The 19496-nt window shown below is 40.5% G+C and overlaps 2 protein-coding genes across 2 annotated transcripts; one reads left to right on the plus strand and one right to left on the minus strand.

Annotated features, from left to right (window-relative positions):
• Positions 1-2937: 2937 nt before the first annotated feature.
• Positions 2938-6836, minus strand: LOC115675325 (uncharacterized). The gene is made up of 3 exons (XM_030597931.2): positions 6660-6836; positions 6378-6483; positions 2938-3151 (listed from the first exon to the last, which is right to left on the minus strand). Exons 1-3 carry the CDS (start codon positions 6769-6771, stop codon positions 3073-3075), a joined length of 297 nt encoding a protein of 98 aa, XP_030453791.1. The 5' UTR covers positions 6772-6836; the 3' UTR covers positions 2938-3072.
• Positions 6837-12230: 5394 nt separating this feature from the next.
• On the plus strand, positions 12231-17845 carry LOC115675314 (F-box protein PP2-A15). Its single transcript, XM_030597918.2, has 3 exons — positions 12231-12648; positions 12764-12882; positions 17020-17845. The coding sequence occupies exons 1-3, from the start codon at positions 12349-12351 to the stop codon at positions 17477-17479; spliced, it is 879 nt and encodes a 292-aa protein (XP_030453778.1). The 5' UTR covers positions 12231-12348; the 3' UTR covers positions 17480-17845.
• Positions 17846-19496: the final 1651 nt, after the last annotated feature.

A 19496-nucleotide genomic window follows, 5' to 3' on the forward strand; every position in this document is an offset into this window, starting at 1 on the left:
AATGATAGAGATTTATGCTCCGTCTGTCTCGTGGAAAATGAATAATTTGAAGAACATTTCCTAAAAGCAATTGCTTATAAAAATTAATGAACAAAAACTATTTTCAACAGAAATGGCAATATTTAGACATAAATGATAAAATATTTTTATTGACCAATTATTTCAAGTAATTATTTTTAGAATTTTTTTAAATCATTTATTTTTCGCGAAGTAAACGAAATTTTTTTTTTTGTCGAAAAAACGGAGACTTAGAAGGTCGTCTTACCGTAATTTTGATTATTTTTTTATTCCCAATTCATCCCTAGATTCTTGCTGTAAGATCATGGAACTATAAGCGGACCGAGGAAACTACGTGCTGACAGTGGTCCTCACTTCCCTAGTTTATAATTAAATTTAGATATTATTAGAAAGTTAGGTATTTTTTTTTACCCCCCACCCCCAGCTAACTGAAAATTCTTGACTTCTCATCAAATTCCATTTACCATCATTCAAGCTTATTCGACGAAATATTTTAGTCGGTACAAAAATTAAATGAGCATACGGCAAATACGTATCATTCTCGCTTTTTCTAAATTCTATTCCTTTCGCAGGTGCGTAAGATATTAGGATTGAAAAGAACTTACTTTCTACAAGAAAATCTTGTAATGACCAATCTATTCAATTACAAAACTATCCCTCTGCTCGATTTTTTCCACGAGTTAGAATATTTAGCCATGTACATTGTTTTTGGTCACGGGAGTCATGTACATTAAATGGATGATAAAAAGCTCAACACCTCTCATTTTTACTATTATTGTTTTATATATATATATATTTAAAAAGAAAATAGAGGAAAATGTCGTTTTATTCAAAACCCCACTTCTGAAATATCTTCTTCACACCTCGGAACGCACCATTATTATAGAGAGAAATGACTTTTCACATCTTCTTAACCCGAAATGGGCAAGGGAGAGAAAATGTTCCTTTGTTCTTTTTTTGATATTCCCGGGAATGAATCCGGTGGAAACGGGATGGGGCCTGTAACTCAAAGGATCGGAGCATGCGACTACGAATCACGGCATCGGGGGTTCGAATCCCTACTCGCCCACAACCGGCCCTACAGGGGAAGGACCTTTCCCTATCGGGATAAGAAAAATCATGACCGGGATAGCGGACCTAAGGTTAATGAACTTGTGGATGTGGATCTTTCGTCGAAATTAAATAGCTTTGAATAAACATTGTCGTTGACAAAAACGGCACGCTCCTTTTCGATTAAAATGGAGAAAACCCGCTTTGTAGGAAAGTCACACGCACTTTTACCAACAGTCAAACGTGCTTCGAAGACAATTGTTGCTCGAATCGGAGTTTTCGTGGGACACGTTCCCTAAGCGTGTTCAAAAAGAGAAGACTCTCATTCGCCATGGCATTGTACGATTGGTATGGAGATGTTCCCCACCCCCATTACCTTACGGGAAACAAGCATGAAAAATGCAAGTTTGACACTTGAATCTCGAGTCATCGTACGATTTGAAAAATATCTTTCTAAAATTATCATTGATATTACTTAAAAAAAATTGAACGAACAAAAAAGGATATTATTGTCCGCAAATGTGTTCAGACATTAATCATTGTTAATGATTAAAATATTTTTCATTAACTAATAATTCCGGGCGACTTAAGAAAATATTTTCCAAAACATTTATTTTTGTCTAGTGATATTTTTTGTGTTTGGATCTCATTTAAAAAATGATTTCAATTTCATGTCTTTATCTTAGGCAAAAAAAATATATATATCGAACGTTTAAATAATTTTTTTCTTTTTTTCCTTTCCTTCTTCCTCCTCCGCCAGTCATCGGGCGTTGGCGATAGCCACGACAAGCCACTAGCGAGGGCCGACCTGGCCAGCCTTGGGCAAGGTTGAGCTTACTCGAGGTTGGCGAGGCTCGAGCTTGCGCCTGTGGCTGATTGCCGGTTGTTGCCGAGGCTTGGCGATCGGTAGAGGAGGAAGAAGGAAAAGAAAAAAGAAAAAGAAATAAAAGAAAGAATAAAAGAGAAAAAAATGAAATATTAAAAAATGAAAGAGGAGCAATTTCGAAAAGTGTTTTCGTCTTCTTAGTTTTTTTAGTTCACTTTTCTAAATTTATGCATGAATATATATTCCTTAACCAAAAAGTGTTTTTGATTGACTAATCATTTCGAAAAACTAATTCTGAAAAAATACTTTCTCTCGAACAAACACACCCTCAGTTACGCGGGTGGGATCTTGTTATGGCACGGGACTTTTTTAGGCTGCCCATCTCTCTCTCTCCGACTTTTCCTTTTTTCTCTCTAATCCCATGCTCGACACACCGATTTGCCTTGCTCCAAAATCAATTCCTCGTTAGAACCGGTATCGAGTCAGATGAGACACCACATTTAGAACAAGAAGAAAAGGTAGAAAATTCCATCCTACGGAAGAACAAGGAAATGAAAAGCTACAACACTACACTTGCAGAGCTACGCTCCATCCTGGATTCAAAGAACTGTTTCGTTCAGAAGAAAGCAATGAAGAAGGATTGCAGTCGCTTATAATGCATATTGTTTGCATCAGACAATTGAGTTGCTCAAAGATCCTTGTCATTAGCTACACCAACACGGCTTAAGAATCAAATTGGGTGTTCAAAGTGAGATGGTGATGCACGCCAAAGACTTCTTCACCCACCCATCTCAGCCAGCCATGAATGACACCCAATCTCAACGATTCAACCCAAGATGGGTTACCCAAACTGTGCAATCCTAGGTATACCTAAAGTTTGACAGGCAAGTCATGCACATACAGTGCTATATCTAGAGCATTAGGATTTCAGAGAGAGGTTAAGGAAAAAATGACCCTAAAATGACCTGGCAAAGCAACCAATATGTGTAGGGAACTAATGCCAGTTAGATGACAGAGAACAAGAAAACAGGCAAAACAGACAAGGAGTGAAGGGAAAGGTTGTATTATTGAATCCAGTGTTAGAATCCTCTTGAGATACATGGCATATACTAGAGATACATGTGCCAGGGGTTTCTTCTGTTCATGAGTGGTCACCCGAAAAAATGACGGGGATCTTCTCAAGTATGTAAATAGTTGGCAGCCATCATCAGCTCCAACGTCAGTTCGGGTTCAATATGGAACTCGGTCTCCTTTCCACTGGCAAAACAAAAGTATTTCTTAGTTAATAAAGCGTGGATATCAAAAGGAATTTTCATGCACTTGTCGATTTTGTAGACAGATAGGCAAGCAAAGCAAACCCAGCCAAAAATACTGAAGATATTGATCAAAGATGCATCTCCCAATTTCCATTGTAGCACTACTATAGTTCCAGTAGAATCACTAAATTTATTGTACGATATATAACTGACTTCTAGAAGCTCTGATTTGGTTAATCGAGTCCTAACCCCACTATAGAAGTACATTCAAGGGCGACCAATCTGTCCTCCAGTCAACATTAGAATCAATTTAGACTCAATTGACATATTTTTCATTCACCTTATAATTTAAGCAAAAGAAAAGATTCACCTTACCAATACAATTATTCATTGTAACACCGCTGTGTGCAAGGCTTTTAACAAAATATTCTTAGTATCATGAGAAAATATGTGGTCAGTCTGTAATCACCACCACCAGAAAGGGAAGGAAATAGAATATTATTGCAGTACGGTAAAAATAAAGACAGAAGATGATTCCCTTCCTGCTGGGTTCAACATGCAATATTAACCATCATACTCTAAACAAGTTTTTTTTTCCAGTTTTAGAGATCACGATACAGTTAACTCTGATTTCTGCATCCTCCTCTTCATCCATACATCCTCATGACTAAAGATAAGGGGAGTCGAGATATTCATCCTAGTTTTAGTAGCCATCACATGCTAACAGCAGCAATTTCCCTAATTTTCTCCAAGTTCTCATCTCCTTTGAACTTAAGAATAAAACCAGATCGTCTGAAATACCAAGCAAAGATGCTACTTTAGAGTTTTCTCACATACTCTTAATTTTGTATAGTACATCGCTATATGACCTGCATAATTTTCTATGTTATAAGATTTCAATTTAAACTAGGGGTGAGCATGATCTAGGTGAGTTGGTTCAAAGATTGGAACATGGAACAGACATTATGTAGATCCCATCGAAAAATTTGGAACAAGCACTGGCCGATTCCTGAACCAAATGATTCCATTGTGGTTCCTAGGTAGACCCTAGAACCGGATTTTTACATGTAAAGGCACAGAAACAAGATAGCAAATCTTTAATTAATGAACAAATCAATTCACTTCATTAAACAACAATTGTAGTTCTCTAGTATTCTTTCCTTCAGCTTTACAATTAGGGCCAAAATCACAGAAAAAGAAGCAGAAGCGCTAAGAACTGAAACAAAAAATGAGCACAAAAAGAAAACCTTCAATGTTCAAACCAAAATTATACTTGCTACACACATGCTTATGAACAGAAAAGGATCCACTAAAGAACCTGAAAGGAACAGACAGACAGAAAGTGGCAAACAAAAGAGAGACACGATAGTAGACTAAAGTACAGAGAATAAGAGATCTTTAAAACAGAACAGACGAGAGGGCATGGAGGTAAAAAGTAATAACAACTCAGCCTGATTAAGTTTTAACAAAAACTGCTTTTATAATCATGTTTTGGGATATTTAATAGAAAGTTCAACTTGGCTAGGGGGTGATTGTCTGGAATCCCCAAGCAACCTTCCCAGGTTTGAGTTCGCCATTTACCAAGTTAGTCGTTTTCTTTTCTTGAAAAATAATATGTAAATCTGTTTAACTCAGCAATTTAACCGGTTTCCAGACTTAGAACCAGAGAAAAGAACCGAATCCCAGCTGGTTCCTAATGAAATAAAAAACCGGACAGATTCATCCAGAAACTGGCTTAAAAATGAACTGACCAGGCCATCTCCAACCGATTTAAACCTGTCTGATTACACCCCTAGAAATTTTAAACCATGATGCTTTACTTTGGGAAGATGCCTTCTGTCAACTAATTGGATTAAATGATAAACTAAACAAGATACAGAGACAGTCAAGCGCCGAGCCTCCCCTCTCCGCCGCCCCCCCAAAACGAAAAAAGACGGAAAAAGTTTCTGTTTTATACCTGATGTTTTAAAGAAAAACAAAGTTTCTGTTTGGGGACTTCTATTTTTAACTTCATTGACACCTCAGTCATGTAAAACCTTTTGACAGTTTCTTTAAAGAAAAGAATAACATTTAATTTTTACAAAGTCCACGTATCTAAATTTCAAAATAACTCCCCGGTTTTTTTAAAGTAATGATGTGGCATATTATGAGATGATTTACAGAATGCATAAATCTCGAGCTTGCAACTGCGAAACATCTCCGACAAAATTTTAAATGACTTTGTGCTACATCTGACACTAATATTACTTAAAATACACGTTCAAGCAGCTCATGATGGTTCCTACTCAACAATGAAGACATCTTGCATGTTAGCACAAATGCACCATGACTAGTTATCAAATTGCCAAAGTATTACATCTTTTGGATAGGATGTTCAATTTCACCATTAACATAATGAGTTTGTCGTGTTATCTGCCATCGTTTTGAATGACAACCAACTCCAATACATGCATCACTTCCCTCAAATCATATCTAGTTCCCGAATTGTTCTCGTGGATCCCTCCCTTCCGAGAGCTAATCACAGCAGCCCATTGATCTAAGTCAAATTTTATCTAAGAATCTAATCATTAGTAGAAAAGAGGAACAGCTTTTAATCTTAACACTACCATGTGAAAGCAAACATTTATCACAGATAGAGAGATAAATGTCTTCAAAGCTTCATGAGAAGGGCCGAGGGTCTCGAATATTTCTCCTTCAAAGTAAATCAGGCTAACCATGATTACGCATAAGCCTCTAAACTCGAAAAGAACAAATCTTTTCCCTCAAGATAATTTGGGAAAAACAGCACAAGCATGATACCGCATTCTCTCACATCACAAGGAGACAATCGCACATCCAAACGAACCAAAGCTCACACATAACAGGAAAGAAGAGATCCCAGTTCATTATGCGTCTTCAAAGCTTAATGGGGAGGGCCGAGGGTCTTGAATATTTCTCCTTCAAAGTAAAGCAGGCTAACCATGATCACGCATAAGGACGCGCCTACAAGAATTGGAAGAAAAAAGGGCCTCTGAACTCGAAAAAAACAAATCTTCTCCCCCGAGACAACTTGGTAAAAACAGCACAAGCACGATACCCAATGTTCCACACTTCACATGGAGACGATCGCACATCCAAACACGAGCCAAAGCTCACCATCACAACATCACAAGATCAAACCGGGAAAACGCTAGAAATCCCGCGCCAGACAAAGAATTAGGGCGAGGAAGGAGACGAATCTTCGCAACCTGGCGTACTGCATGGACCAGTAGAAGTACTGGCAAATCTTCTCGAGGATGGTGGTGCTGATCTCGGGGAACGTCACTTCTCCGAGCTGCGTTTCGGCGAAGCTCCCTGCGCCGCCGACAAAAAAACGCACCAAAAAAACCCCCTCAAAAAATCAGAATCGAACACATCCCCCCCACCCCACCCCAAAAATCGATTGAGGAGAAAACCCTAGAACGTGGACGTTCGCTTCGATCCTGGGAGAGGGAGGGAAGGGGGGGGCGGCGGAAGGTGCGAGAGGAGACCTGGAGAGGTGAGCATGTTGCGGATGGTCTGGGAGACCATGGCGGCCTTCTTGTCGATCACGAACTCGAAGCCCTCGGCGCTGATCAGCTTCACCGTGTCTTCCTTCTTCATTCTCTCTCGCCAGAGCTTCCCTCCCACCAGAGCGGTTTCGAGATCTCTCAGCGTCGGATTCCTCTGTTCCGTAGTCCCGTCCGTTTGCACTTAAAAGTGAAAACAAAAATTAATTGATTTCCCAATAAAATTTAGGGATAAGTACGCTCGAAGTTCACAAAAGAGTACAATCCAGTTCTTAAACTTATCATGAAAAATGCAATCGAGTCCTAAAATTTATCACGAAAGTGCAATCAAGTCCTAAAATTCTCAAAGAGTTTTAGTCGATTGATTGGACTTTCGTGGCAAGTTTTAAGACTCGATTACACCTTTTAAAAATTTTAGGATGACTCAATTGCACTTTAGTGACAAGTTTTAGGATTTAATTGCCCTTTTTGAAAGTTTTAGGACGACTCAATTGCACTTTCGTAATAAGTTTCAGAATTTTCAATGCAAAAGGGAAAATTTCAAATAAAGACCGAGAGTGAGGCCCATTTCTCAAAAGATAACCCAAAGTCGATATTGTATTAAATAAGAATCCAAAATGGCTAACTAGCCTCAAATAAAAATCCGAACTCCAAATCTTATTCATAGCCACGGATATTTTCGTCCGAGGACATTTTTTTCTTTACTTTTTTTCCTTCTTCGTTTTCACTATTAGAAATTATATAAAAAAAAATTATAGGTAGATTGATATTGTAATGTTTGAGTGTTGTAAAAATTCTCGATTGTAAATAAAAGTCAATTCAGTCGAATCCGAATCAAAGTGGAAATGTATTAGCAAAAACAAATACAATAACGAGATTAATCTCGTGCTTCGATACATGCTCGATTTTTTTTCCGACCGACTTGCTAAAACATGCCTCTTTGCCATTCGGTCCGAAATATTCTTCGCGCACTTTGTGGATCGTCATTGTATTACCACCCTGTTCGTCTTGATGAGTCCGCATAATTTAATAATTTTGATATTTTAAGCTCATATTGCTCTTCATTCAATAAAAAATCCAAAACTGGTACACCTGTGACAATTTTACCCCAAACTAATTTTTTCACCACGAAAAATCTCAAACGGTACACACGTGACAAATTTACTCTCTGTTAGTTTCCGTTAAATTTTACTTCAAATTGCTGAGTTTGATGACATAAGTCAGTTGACGGATGTATCAGTTTGGGGTTTTACCCTCCGTTTGTCACATGTCTACTAATTTGTGATTTTTCGTTGTATTAATCTGATTTAACGTAAATTAATGGAAGGTAAATTTATCACAAATATACCTGATTAGAGTTTTCGGTGATTAAAAATTAGTTTGTGCTGAATTTATTATAGGTGTACTGATTTGGGGTTTTTGTGATTAAAAAATTAGTTTGTGATAAATTTATCGCAAATATTCTAATTTGGGATCTTTCGTGATATTACCCCTTGTTTTTACGTCAAACGAGTTAAGTAGTCCCTCTGTTACTTTCTGGACTAAACTCACTTTTATTTAGAACTTTCCGAATAAGCACGATCTTATCAAGTGCTGAATTTTTAATTCAACAATCAAACAGGCCTCCAACTTTTTTTCTCCACTTGAAATATAAACTCGAGGTTCTCTTTATAGAGTTTTTTTCCATCACAATCTAAAATTTTCTCTTTCATTTATTGAAATACAGTTAATACTTATGTTTTTTTTTTCATGATTCTTTCATTCTTTTCTAAACAATTACAAAAAAAAATATTTTCTCCAAAATCTATCCATATCTAATCAGTAGATAATAGCTCAAAGCACTGACATTAACTAATGATATAATCCTCATGGTATACTTAGGGTGTGTTTGGTTTAGCTTTTGAGGAAATTACTTGGAAAAATGCAAAAGCCTTCAGGTGAAAGGGGTTTTTCGAAATGTAAATAATATTTGGTAAATTGTAATTTAAAGTGCATTGGGAAACAACTGTTGTAGAAATGGTGTTTGGAAAAATCACATGTTGTAAAAAATTTTTGCTTTTTAAAAAAAAAAAATCAAAATCGGTGAACGACTCAACGGCCGGCGAGTAAGATCTGGCGCTAGCAGCCTCGCTTGAGTCGCTAGCTGACTTCGCACGACCCCGAGGCTAGTCGGCAGCCAAATCTGGCCTCATCAGTGGCCTGAACACTCGTAGGTGACGTCGCGTGAGGTGACGACATTTTCGAAACTATGAAAGTTTAGCGAGGGCAAAGTTGGATGGAAAAAATGGATTAGCATTCCGGAAATGCTCAAGGGGCTTTGGGAAAGTGGTTCCCGAACGCACCCTTCGTTAAGAAATAAAATGAGAGATTAGTGGTTAGCGTGAGAAGACAAAGTGCAAAGAGGTCAGTAGATTTTTCTTGGTTCGTTCGACTTTCTCAGATTGATGGGCAAATTCCTAAAAGAAGAACTAACAGTCTATCCATAATAAAGGGTGATTACGTACATGATTCCATACTTTAGTCCAATTAAAACAATCAACAAGTTGTGGCGGCGATTAGGTCTTTTTTTGTCTTGGGATCTAATGTCGGATTAGTTTCATTCCCACTTGTTTTGTCTGGTGCTCATCGGACACATATTCAGCTCTTATATAAACCTATTCAGCAAAGTCAGATCAACTGTGGCCTGAATTTTTTAAGGGATGATGACATAAACAGTCCCTGAATTTTGGCCCAATGTATAATGTGATTCTTGGACTTTAGCCTAATGTTCTATGTGGTCCTTGAACTTTTAATTTGTTCAGTGTGATCTCTGGACTTTTGGTACATATTCATTGTAGTCCCTAAACTATATGAAAATATTCAATGTGGTCCTTGAACTTTTGATATATGTTCAATATAATCCCTAAACTATATAAAAGTACTAAATTGAACATTTTCATATAGTTCAGGGACTAAATTGAACATGTATAAAAAATTCGGGGGCCACATTGAATAAATTAAAAGTTAAGGGACCATTATTGCACATTAGGTTAAAGTTCATGGACTATATTGAATAAATTAAAAATTCAGGGGCCACTTTACACTTTGGATCAAAGTCGAGGAACTGTTTGTGTTGTTTTTCCTTTTTTTTGTAGGAAGTTATTTTTTATTCTTAAGAACAAGAAAAGGCAAAAGCAAAAAATGATCTCGGTCATACGTTGATTGAGTCATTTGTAGTTAATGGTAACGTTGGTCATACGGGAGTAGAGCTGATTAGTGGACGAGCAGGTAAACAACATTCTGCCATAGAAAAGGCCAGCACGCCCATTTTAAAATTGGGCCTGGCCCGATTCGAACCTCTGCATATATTTTAAGAGAAAATTCCAAATAAGGACTCGAAGCGCCATCATTTTCTCAAATAAAGGCCCGAAGTGGACTTTGTATCAAATAAAGGCATTCAATGCCCTTATTTTTTAAAATAAGGGCTTAAAGTGACTATAACAGTTTCAAATAAAGGCTTCACCATGCCGGCTCGCCGACAGTCCAAAATTTCTGGCCGACCAAGGGCATTTTTGTCCAACAATATTTTAAATATAAATTTTAGTTAAGCCAGAGGCGAGGGTCAGCAGGCCCTCACTAGAGTCGAGAGAGGGCGGCGACCCTCTACCAGATTTAGGCGAGGGTTGCCGGACCTCGCCCCGGTCTGGGCGAGGTCGCTGACCTCTCCCGGCTCTGGCGAGGGTCGCCGGCCATCGCTGAGATGCCAACGACCCCGCCGGTCATCGCCGCCACTCCTCCGGTGATGGGGCAACGGCTACAGGCGTGAGGGCTGTTGCCAACCCTCCTCCTTGTTTTTTTTTTTTTTTTTTAACTTAAGCTTTTTTTTCATTTTTGAGCTTTTTTATGCAAAAAAACATAAAAGAAAAAATGGAAAATTCCAATTTGAGATCCAAAGTGGGGCCATTTATCAAAATGGGGTCCTAAGTGGACTTAGTGCCAAATTGGTACCCAAAGTCCCCAAAAAGTATCAAATAAGGGTCTGGGTCGCCGGCCGGCCAAAATACCCGCCGGCCGGCGATCCCGCGACTGTTCCAGTGAAAGGAACAGTGTTTTTATATTTGTTTTTCCTTTTTTCTGTTTTTTTCTTTTCCTTTTCCTCTTTTTTTTTCTCCTTTCCCTCCGCCGGCCATTGCCGGGGCCGGCGGAGGTCGCTGGCCTCAGGCGGAGGCGGCCCTGGCCGGCGAGGGCGACCCAGGGCCGGGCGAGGGTCGCCCTCGCTGGCGTCGGGCGAGGGCGGGCGAGGGCGACCCTCGCCCGCCCAGCCCAGGCGAGGGCGGCCCTTGCCCGACGTCGGCGAGGGCGACCCAGGGTCGGGCGAGGGCGGCCCTTGCCGACGCCGGCGAGGGCGACCCAGGTCGGGCGAGGGCCGCCCTCGCTGGGGCCGGGCGGGCGAGGGCGACCCTCGCCGGATCTCGGCGAGGGTCGCCCTCGCCGTCCCTCGGGTCGCCCTCGCGGCCAGGGGCGCCTCCGCCTGAGGCCAGCGACCTCCGCCGGCCCCGGCAATGGCCGGCGGAGGGAAAGGAGAAAAAAAAGAGGAAAAGGAAAAGAAAAAACCGAAAAAAGGAAAAAAATATAAAACACCTGTCTGTCCGAATACATCACGGATCGCCACCGGCAGTATTTTGGCCGGCCGGCGACCCAGACCCTTATTTGACACTTTTTGGGGACTTTGGGTACCAATTTAGCACTAAGTTCACTTGGGACCCCATTTTGAGAAAATGGCCCCACTTTGGACCCCAAATTGGAATTTTCCCAAGAAAAAAAGGAAAGGAAAAAAATCAAAAAATTAAAAGACGAAAATGCCGTTGACTCTGGTGAGATCCGACCCATTTTTGAGACTAATATGCCACTTTAGACCTTTATTTGACACAATGTTTACTTCAAGCCCTTATTTGAGAAAATGAAGGCACTTCGGGTCCTTATTTTGCACACGGTTCACTTTAGGCCACTATTTGAGAAAATAAAAGCACTTCGGATCTTTAATTGAAATTTTCCCTATATTTTAATGACATGGATAGATTTAGACGACATATTAGATTATGCTGAACTGGTCCAACGATCACCTCTATTATACGTGATTAAGGATGAAGCACCCCGAATTTTCCCCTTTACTCAACCCGAAAAAAAAAAAAAATATATATATATATATATATATATATATATACATATAAAATCAAACCGATTTTTTATATTATAATCAGGTTCACTACACCGTCGAATTATCGAACGTGTGCGTTGGGAGTGTAATTTTGTAATCAAATTCTGTTAGGCCAGATGACGTCGTAATAAAAACCCCATCTCCCCTAATTTTCCCCTTCACAAAAAAAAGAAAAGTCAAACCGAATTCTTTATGGATCCTTCGCACGATCTTTCCGCATTCCAGCCAAAACCAGCGTCCCTCCTCCTTCTGCCCCGTCGTATCCGCCATCAACCTACCCTTCCTAGTTCCTACCCCCCCCAAAATTTTCCCACCGAATTTTCCCGAGAAAATCACTCCCCCCAAACCCTAACCTCCACCCCCCTAAACCCCGGCCCCCCCCCCCTCCCCTCCCCTCCCCTCTTCGCCATGGCCGGCGCCGCCCGGAAGCCCTAGGATCCGAATCCCCCCGACGACCGGCCCGGAACCCGAACCATGGGCGCGGCGCTCTCGGGCGGCAACGGCTCCGGCGTGGGCCCGGGCCTCGGCGACATACCGGAGAGCTGCGTCGCCTGCGTGTTCCTCTACCTGACGCCCCCCGAGATTTGCAACCTGGCGCGGCTCAACCGGGCCTTCCGCGGCGCCGCCTCCTCCGACGCCGTCTGGGAGGCGAAGCTGCCGGCGAACTACCACGATCTGCTCGACCTGCTGCCCCCCGAGCGGTACCGGAACCTGTCCAAGAAGGACATCTTCGCCCTCCTGTCCCGTCCTGTCCCGGTCGGTGACGGCAATAAGGTTTTTTGCGACCGCGCGGATTCACTGTCCCCGATTGCTGCTTTAGGTGTTGTTCAATTTGGATTCTTAAGGTTTGTGGGAACGAGAGATGAGCGTTGGGGTTTGTTTTCGGCAGGAAGTGTGGCTGGACAGAGTGACCGGTAGAGTTTGTATGTCGATATCGGCGAGGGCGATGGCGATAACAGGAATTGAGGACAGAAGATACTGGAACTGGCTTCCCACCGAAGAATCCAGGTTGGTTATTAATCTCAAATTCTACTTGCACAGCTGATGATGATGTTGATTGTTGACCATGTCGCTAAATTAGCATCTGGGCGGAACTCCCCTGTATACTGCGGGAATGATGTGGCCATGATGTGTTTATATTAATGCCGGGGTATATGAGGCTTATACATTTTTTTTGAAGAATTCATCAGAATCGTAGGATGAACTTTTTTCTGCAGCACAAAACTTGGAAATTTTAAATAGTGCTTAGAGATGGGTGCATCTGGATTGGTGCAAAAAGAATTGACATTTGGTGAAGATATTTACAAAATCACACGACAAGCCAAAGGATTCAAATAGAATCTGATTGTGCACATAATTTTCCCTTTTAAGGTTGTTAATTTCAGTTGGTGGAGATTTATTCTAAGTAGAAGATTTGTAGAAGAGTGGATTGAAGAATGATAAAGCAGAGAGTAATCCGCTAGTGGTGGTAAAATTGGTGAATACAACCAAGCGGGGCCACGGTGCTTCACCCCCAGCCCACCGAACACCACCACTGATGCCGCCACGATAAATTGGCACGGCTTTTGCTTGAGTTTCGTTCTGAATAATGTCTGAACAATGTGAGACAAGTATTGCATAATCGTAATGATGAAGGTGCGAAAGGGATATAAACCGAAAAGTTCGTGAGTCGTATTTTAACACGGATGAAGTTATCTTTAATACAATAAAGCTTTACAGGTTTATTAAAGTTCTCATGTATAGGTTATGACTTCACACATACAGCGTTTCCTGCCCCCTTGAGCTTTAAGGCCTGCATCTAGCCCTTCTGGTTTGCTGAGTACATTTAAACCTCTCACTGATTTCCTTCAAACTTTGAAGTTGATTCTTTTCTGAAAGTCTGGTTCTCAGGTTTCCGGAGGATGCCTTTCTTCCTTTGATACTTGGTAACGTGCTTCCGGGGAGATAATAGGCATTTCTGCTGCCTTATTGTTCTGTCTATCGGAAGTTTTCTGTGTTCTTTTTTTCGGAGGACGAAAGTTGTGCTCATGTTTGAAGAGCAATAAAACTCTGTAAAGCTTGTAGTTTTGTGAACGGGGGTGAAGCTGGAAGATTTGATCTGATATGACAATAGTAAACGATGAGAGATACTTTAACATGTTAAATATGGAAACATTATCAGCAGAACTGCCAAATTCTCGAGATACATCTAAATTATAATTGAATCGCTTGATATTTCCCTGACAGGAGGTATATATTACAGCGATTAGTAACCTGTATTACTTGTATATGTTTGCTCAGTGAAATTTAATGTCATGCAATTAATGTCTAACATTATTGAGAACATCTTTATCAATATAAGTTGTCAAAGAGTAATGATCCATAAGCATAGGATTCTGTATCGTTAAAAGTATTCAATAATATATGAACCAAAGTGTTCCAAGCACATATATGGGAGGATACACATCTTTCCTTCCTTAACACTGACTGTTTTGGACTATGTACCTAGTGAAGCCGTGATAGAATAGTTTAAAAAATGAGAAAGGAGATAATTGAAGAATCATTATCAAGTGCCCTTGGTGAATATTTAAAGGAAGAATAGTGCTAGAGCAATTAAGACTTTACTAAAATGAAAGTGGGCTTGGGCCGCCAATGATATCGCATAGGCTGTAAATTCATGAAAAATAAGAGGCATGGATAGGTCTGAAAGACGTAATGGGTGTGAGCTACTCCTTAAAAGGATATGGTAATTTTAGATGAACATTTGAAACTTTCGCATGGAAGCGTTGCATATAAAGTGTTGTTTAATGAACTTTTTTTAGAGGACGTTTAGCTTTTACCTCTTATTTTGTGCTGGTGCTTCTTCTCCTTCAGTCTCGTAAAAATAAATTAATTTGACTCCTCTGTTTGAGTGGAACCTGCCTACTTTCTAATGATCTGTTCTCGATTATACTTACCTGTAATGGTATTGACAAAAAGTACAAGCCATACAAGAGTTTTTGGTAATCCTCTAGTACTGCTAGCTCAAGGATTGAGCCCTTTGAGATTGTTGGTATTTATATTCTGTGATATAACCTTTCTTGCTTATATTTGTCTTACAATTTTGTGGAGAAGTTGCTGAGACAATTTTATCCTTTTTGGCTTGAGCTCCCTGAAGGATCAGATCGTATTCTTTCTGCTTTACAATTCATTTAGTGGCATGATGGAATGATTTGTCTCAAACAAGTTTGATGCCCATAGCTGGAGAAAGAACAAGGAAGTTTCCGGATGAAATTTGAACAGTAGCCATTCACACATCTGCCACCTTAATGCACTTAAATAAATGGAGTTGCAGACCGTGCATGAAGCAGGAAAAATTTATATAGGATCATTCTTATTACTACTGCAAGAAATGCTTGAAGTACGAAAAATGGAGTTGTAGACTGCATGAAGGAGAGAAATTCATATAGTCCTCCTTACTACGGCTGTAAGAAATGCTTGCTTTCAGATGAATTTTGTCACTTCTTGAACGGTTTCGTGAAGTTTTCTGAAACTTATATAAGTGTCATATGCTTTCACATGAAGCCGAGAGTGCATATTAGTTGTTAATTCTCCAAATTTAAAAGCTACTGCCTCTTTTCTTTAGATGATTCCCTTTGATATGCTGAAATTCGGAAATTGGATTGTTTTCGTAATAGACATTCATCAGTTGTTCTTCCGTGTTGGTGAGGAGCAGCTTCCATCTCCAATAAGGAGCTGATCAGTTTTGATCTCTGGCCTCTTCTTTTGCTAAATTAACTAACAAGTAGAACTATGATTTGCGACATTAGGGTGGTTGCTTATTGGTTATTGTCTCTATAGTCCTTCCCCATCCAATTGACGGCCCACTAGGGAGCATCCAGAGAATTTATTTTATCCAGAAGCTATTCTTTGAATGATAAAAGGGAGTTATGTATATGGTTGAGGGTAAACTTGTGCTTCGTTTAGGAAGAAGAGGAGGTGAGGAAAATGAGAGGTGGGGGAGGAGAATGGTAAAAATATGAATATTTTGTTAGGGAGTAAGTAATTTTAATATTTAAATAATTCTCTATCCGCTCTGTAATTTTCCCTCACCTGACCTCTTCCCAAAAAAAGCCTTAAAGTTGTGTAAAAGCTATGGTTCAAACTTTGAATTAATCACCTCTCTCTCTCTCTCTCTCTCTCTCTCTCTCTCTGTGTGGCTCTCTCTCTCTGTGGCTCTCTGTGGAACATAAAGTGTCGCCGAATTTTGCATAAGCCTAATTCAGGTTTTAGAGCTTTGGGCATCAAGAATTTGGACGAAGTACTGTACTATTGATGGAATTTTGGCATCTATAAACATGGACAAGTTGATTTAATCATTAGTTCATTTGGAATCTTTCCAACTCCGAGCAGCTTATTTATGTTGCTTTGGCACTTGTTTTCGATCTGATGAACTTCTAATGGAGAGACTGGGACTCAAGTTAGTTCCACTTTGCATTTTATGCAACAGAAGCTACCAAGCTGTAACTAGTTTCATTGTCTGATTTCAAGCCAATTATCTGATGTTGAAGTTGACCGGTTTTTGGTACTTTCTACAGTTTCAGCCGTCAATACTTTTCTCCTAAAAGTAAAAGTGTGTAGGATCTTGTCAATGTCCCTATGCTGAAGGCCATCTTTTCTGAGTGAATTTCCCTGTGCTCTTTCTTTATCAAATTACTTTAGTTCATAGAGAGTTCATTTCGTTGGGTTAACAAACTTAATTTGCCACCAATACGATTTCATTATTTAGCTGTTTTATGTGCACACTCCTCTTTCAGAGTTGTGGAAGGAACTTGTTTGCATTAACATGTAGGTGATGAAGATATTAAATATGATAACAACAATAGCAAATAGCAATGGATTTCCATCTGTGTTGAAACCTAGTTCGGTTAATTTGTTTTCCAGGAGTTTGGCATGGTTTGGAGTATTGACAAACCCTCTCGCATCCCAACCGCACCCTCAAGAAAATGAATTAAGTAAAAGGAAAAGAAAGAGGTTACTAGTAGTTGTAATTGTGTTCTAGTTGAGAACTTATTGAAGTGATCGTGCTCCAGTCAAAGAGTTTAGTTAAGCTCATTTTGCTTTCATTTTGCAATATTAGATAACTTCCTTATCTGATAGCTTCTAGTATTGTGCTTTCGTTGGTAGATTCCATGAGGTGGCCTATTTGCAGCAGATATGGTGGTTCGAGGTTGATGGGGCAGTAAAATTCCCTTTCCCTGCTGATATATACACTATTTCCTTCAGACTACACCTTGGAAAATTTTCCAAAAGGCTGGGACGACGAGTCTGCTATTTCGAGCATACCCATGGTTGGGATATAAAGCCAGTGAAGTTTGAATTGTCTACTTCGGATGGTCAACAAGCATCAAGTGAGTGCCGCTTGGATGATACTGTGCAAGACGAGATCAATGGAAATCATAAGCGTGGATGCTGGATAGATTACAAAGTAGGTGAATTTATAGTAAGTCACACGGATCCGGCAACGGAAGTAAGATTTTCCATGAAACAGATTGATTGCACGCATTCCAAAGGTGGTCTTTGTGTAGATGCTGTATATATCGTTCCCAGTGATTTGAGACAGCGTAAAAGAAGAGTTCTGAAGTAGCCACACAGTTCAATTGGCTCTCTGTTCAACATACTGTGATCGTAGCTGATTCTTAGTATGATTTTGACACAGCTCATACCTTTTCAAGGCGTCGAGGTTTTAGAGGATAACATCTATGTGGTTTTTGGATTAGGTATGTATCCTCTATTGTTTATGTAATCTTCACCTTGTATTTTGATTTTTTTTTGTTTTACTTTTCCCATTTTCAGGAGCAACAGAATGTGCTTTTTATATAACAACTCGCTTTCTCTAGGCCTTTTCTTTGCTGATATATTTTTTTATGCAAAAGACAGCATCAGCTCTGATGCTAAAGAGGTGTAAAGTTGTATTTACCATGAGCTTCAAATTTGACCTTTCTTTGCTAAACTCTGATTCTTCTTTTGCTTAATGTTCAGATACCACTTTCTTAGCCTATTGGCTTAGATCGAGTGCTGTATCTGTTCTCATCGGTCGACTTCATGTTCGAGACCACCTTTCAATTGTCCCTTGTGGTACTAGGGTGGAATTATACAGTGAGTTTTTGGTCACTTATCCAGTAGGAAGGACAAGCTTTTTCCTTTGTCTTGTTTTTGGTTCACACGTTTATCTTGAGGTGATATTACTCCCAGTGAAGTCGTACTGGCTCCTGCTTACTCTACGGTTTCCTTTCCTTTGTTGATTTGATTCAAAGCTGATCTTATGCTACGTTAGACCAAGAATCTGATACTTAACCCCAACTAAATCTCCCCATGTTTACCTTCCCATTTGGACCTTTCTTCACAATTATTAGTTCTTGCTGGCTCAGTGCTCTTGTTCTCTCCTTGCAAGGCATGTGGACCTCGAAATATGGTTGGGTTCGACCATCCTAATTTTCCACTAAACTTGTCCATGAATGGTGAGATACACGACCTAAATGATGCTGCGCTAGTTATGCCCATTGACATCGCGCGGAGTATCCGTGCTTTTGCATCTTTCAAACGTAATGAAGTACTAGTCTGAATTGAGCTAATCACACGAGCTCTTATCAGACCCGAGTTTTATTCGCTCAGTGTATGGATCCTTGCCAAACGCGGTCATATCCCCCTAGGAACACGGGGTTTCCTTTTGTGCTGATCGGGAGGAAAGGAAACCCGAACTCGCATGCAGGTTGGTAAATAATCTAGGGACGGTGAGGGATTCGAACCCTAGACCTCAAAAAGATGCCGGGTCACTTCCTTGCTGTGGGAAGGATAGGTCGACGACAATGGACTCATGTCGATTCTTCGGTGTGTTCATGAGCGAGAGAGGCTGATTAAGTAGTGCCGAGAGAGAGCGACAGCGCCCACAAAGTTTATAATTGCGCTGAATGGGTCTTGTCTAGAGATGATGAGCCAGCCACCTTTTCTCCTAAAAAGGGTACGCACTGCACTAACTTCTCTCGGCGAGGGTCATGGAAATGGAAACAGTAGATCCATCCAAAGTTTTGAATGCCTTAGGCAGGACCCGACGACGACAACAACAACAGTCACTAAAAAACAATGTCATAAATCAAGATATGTATAGACATATAGAACTGTATATCATACGTCTGTGTTCAAAATTTAAGTCCAAGACGTCTCCCGAGACTCTAGGCCTGGCCTTGTAGGACGGCTTTTCAAGCCGTAGCCCCCCAAAGCTCTGTACCCATCAATCTCTCTCTCACACAGTCACTCTCAGTTGTTTCGCTGCTTCTCAGGGACCACCGCCTCTCTGTCTTCAACCCTTGACCTACTCCCTCCCTCTCTCTCTCTCTCTCTCTCTCTCTCTCTCTCTCTCTTCTTGTTGCCAAGAGGTGCCAGATCGAATCAATTGCATGGCGAGACATCGTCGTCCTTACGCGCCACCCCCTATCATTTCTCTCTCGCCGTAGGAGCACATGCCTGCGTGGGTGTGTGTGGGTACAATCTCATGAATGTATGGTCGCATTCATCTGGTGGAACTCCCGCTTGGGTTTGGACTGTCCATGAAATTTGCATGCATGTTCGAAACCAAGTCTATGCACGGTGATTTATCTACACAT

This window comes from Syzygium oleosum, unplaced genomic scaffold, assembly GCF_021117445.2.
Source record: "Syzygium oleosum isolate NSW1041296 unplaced genomic scaffold, Sole_v2.1 Sole_v2.28, whole genome shotgun sequence".
Classification (NCBI taxonomy): domain Eukaryota; kingdom Viridiplantae; phylum Streptophyta; class Magnoliopsida; order Myrtales; family Myrtaceae; genus Syzygium; species Syzygium oleosum.

Bases quoted from the DNA above. Each gene is read 5' to 3' on its own strand.
- LOC115675314 (XM_030597918.2), top strand. From the start codon at position 12,349: ATGGGCGCGGCGCTCTCGGGCGGCAACGGCTCCGGCGTGGGCCCGGGC. The intron at 12,649-12,763 runs GTTTTTTGCGAC...TGTTTTCGGCAG, and splicing joins CGGTCGGTGACGGCAATAAG to GAAGTGTGGCTGGACAGAGT. The intron at 12,883-17,019 runs GTTGGTTATTAA...TTTCGTTGGTAG, and splicing joins CTTCCCACCGAAGAATCCAG to ATTCCATGAGGTGGCCTATT.
- LOC115675325 (XM_030597931.2), bottom strand. From the start codon at position 6,771: ATGAAGAAGGAAGACACGGTGAAGCTGATCAGCGCCGAGGGCTTCGAG. The intron at 6,484-6,659 runs GTCTCCTCTCGC...TCGGCGGCGCAG, and splicing joins CAACATGCTCACCTCTCCAG to GGAGCTTCGCCGAAACGCAG. The intron at 3,152-6,377 runs GTTGCGAAGATT...TTGTTTTGCCAG, and splicing joins TGGTCCATGCAGTACGCCAG to TGGAAAGGAGACCGAGTTCC.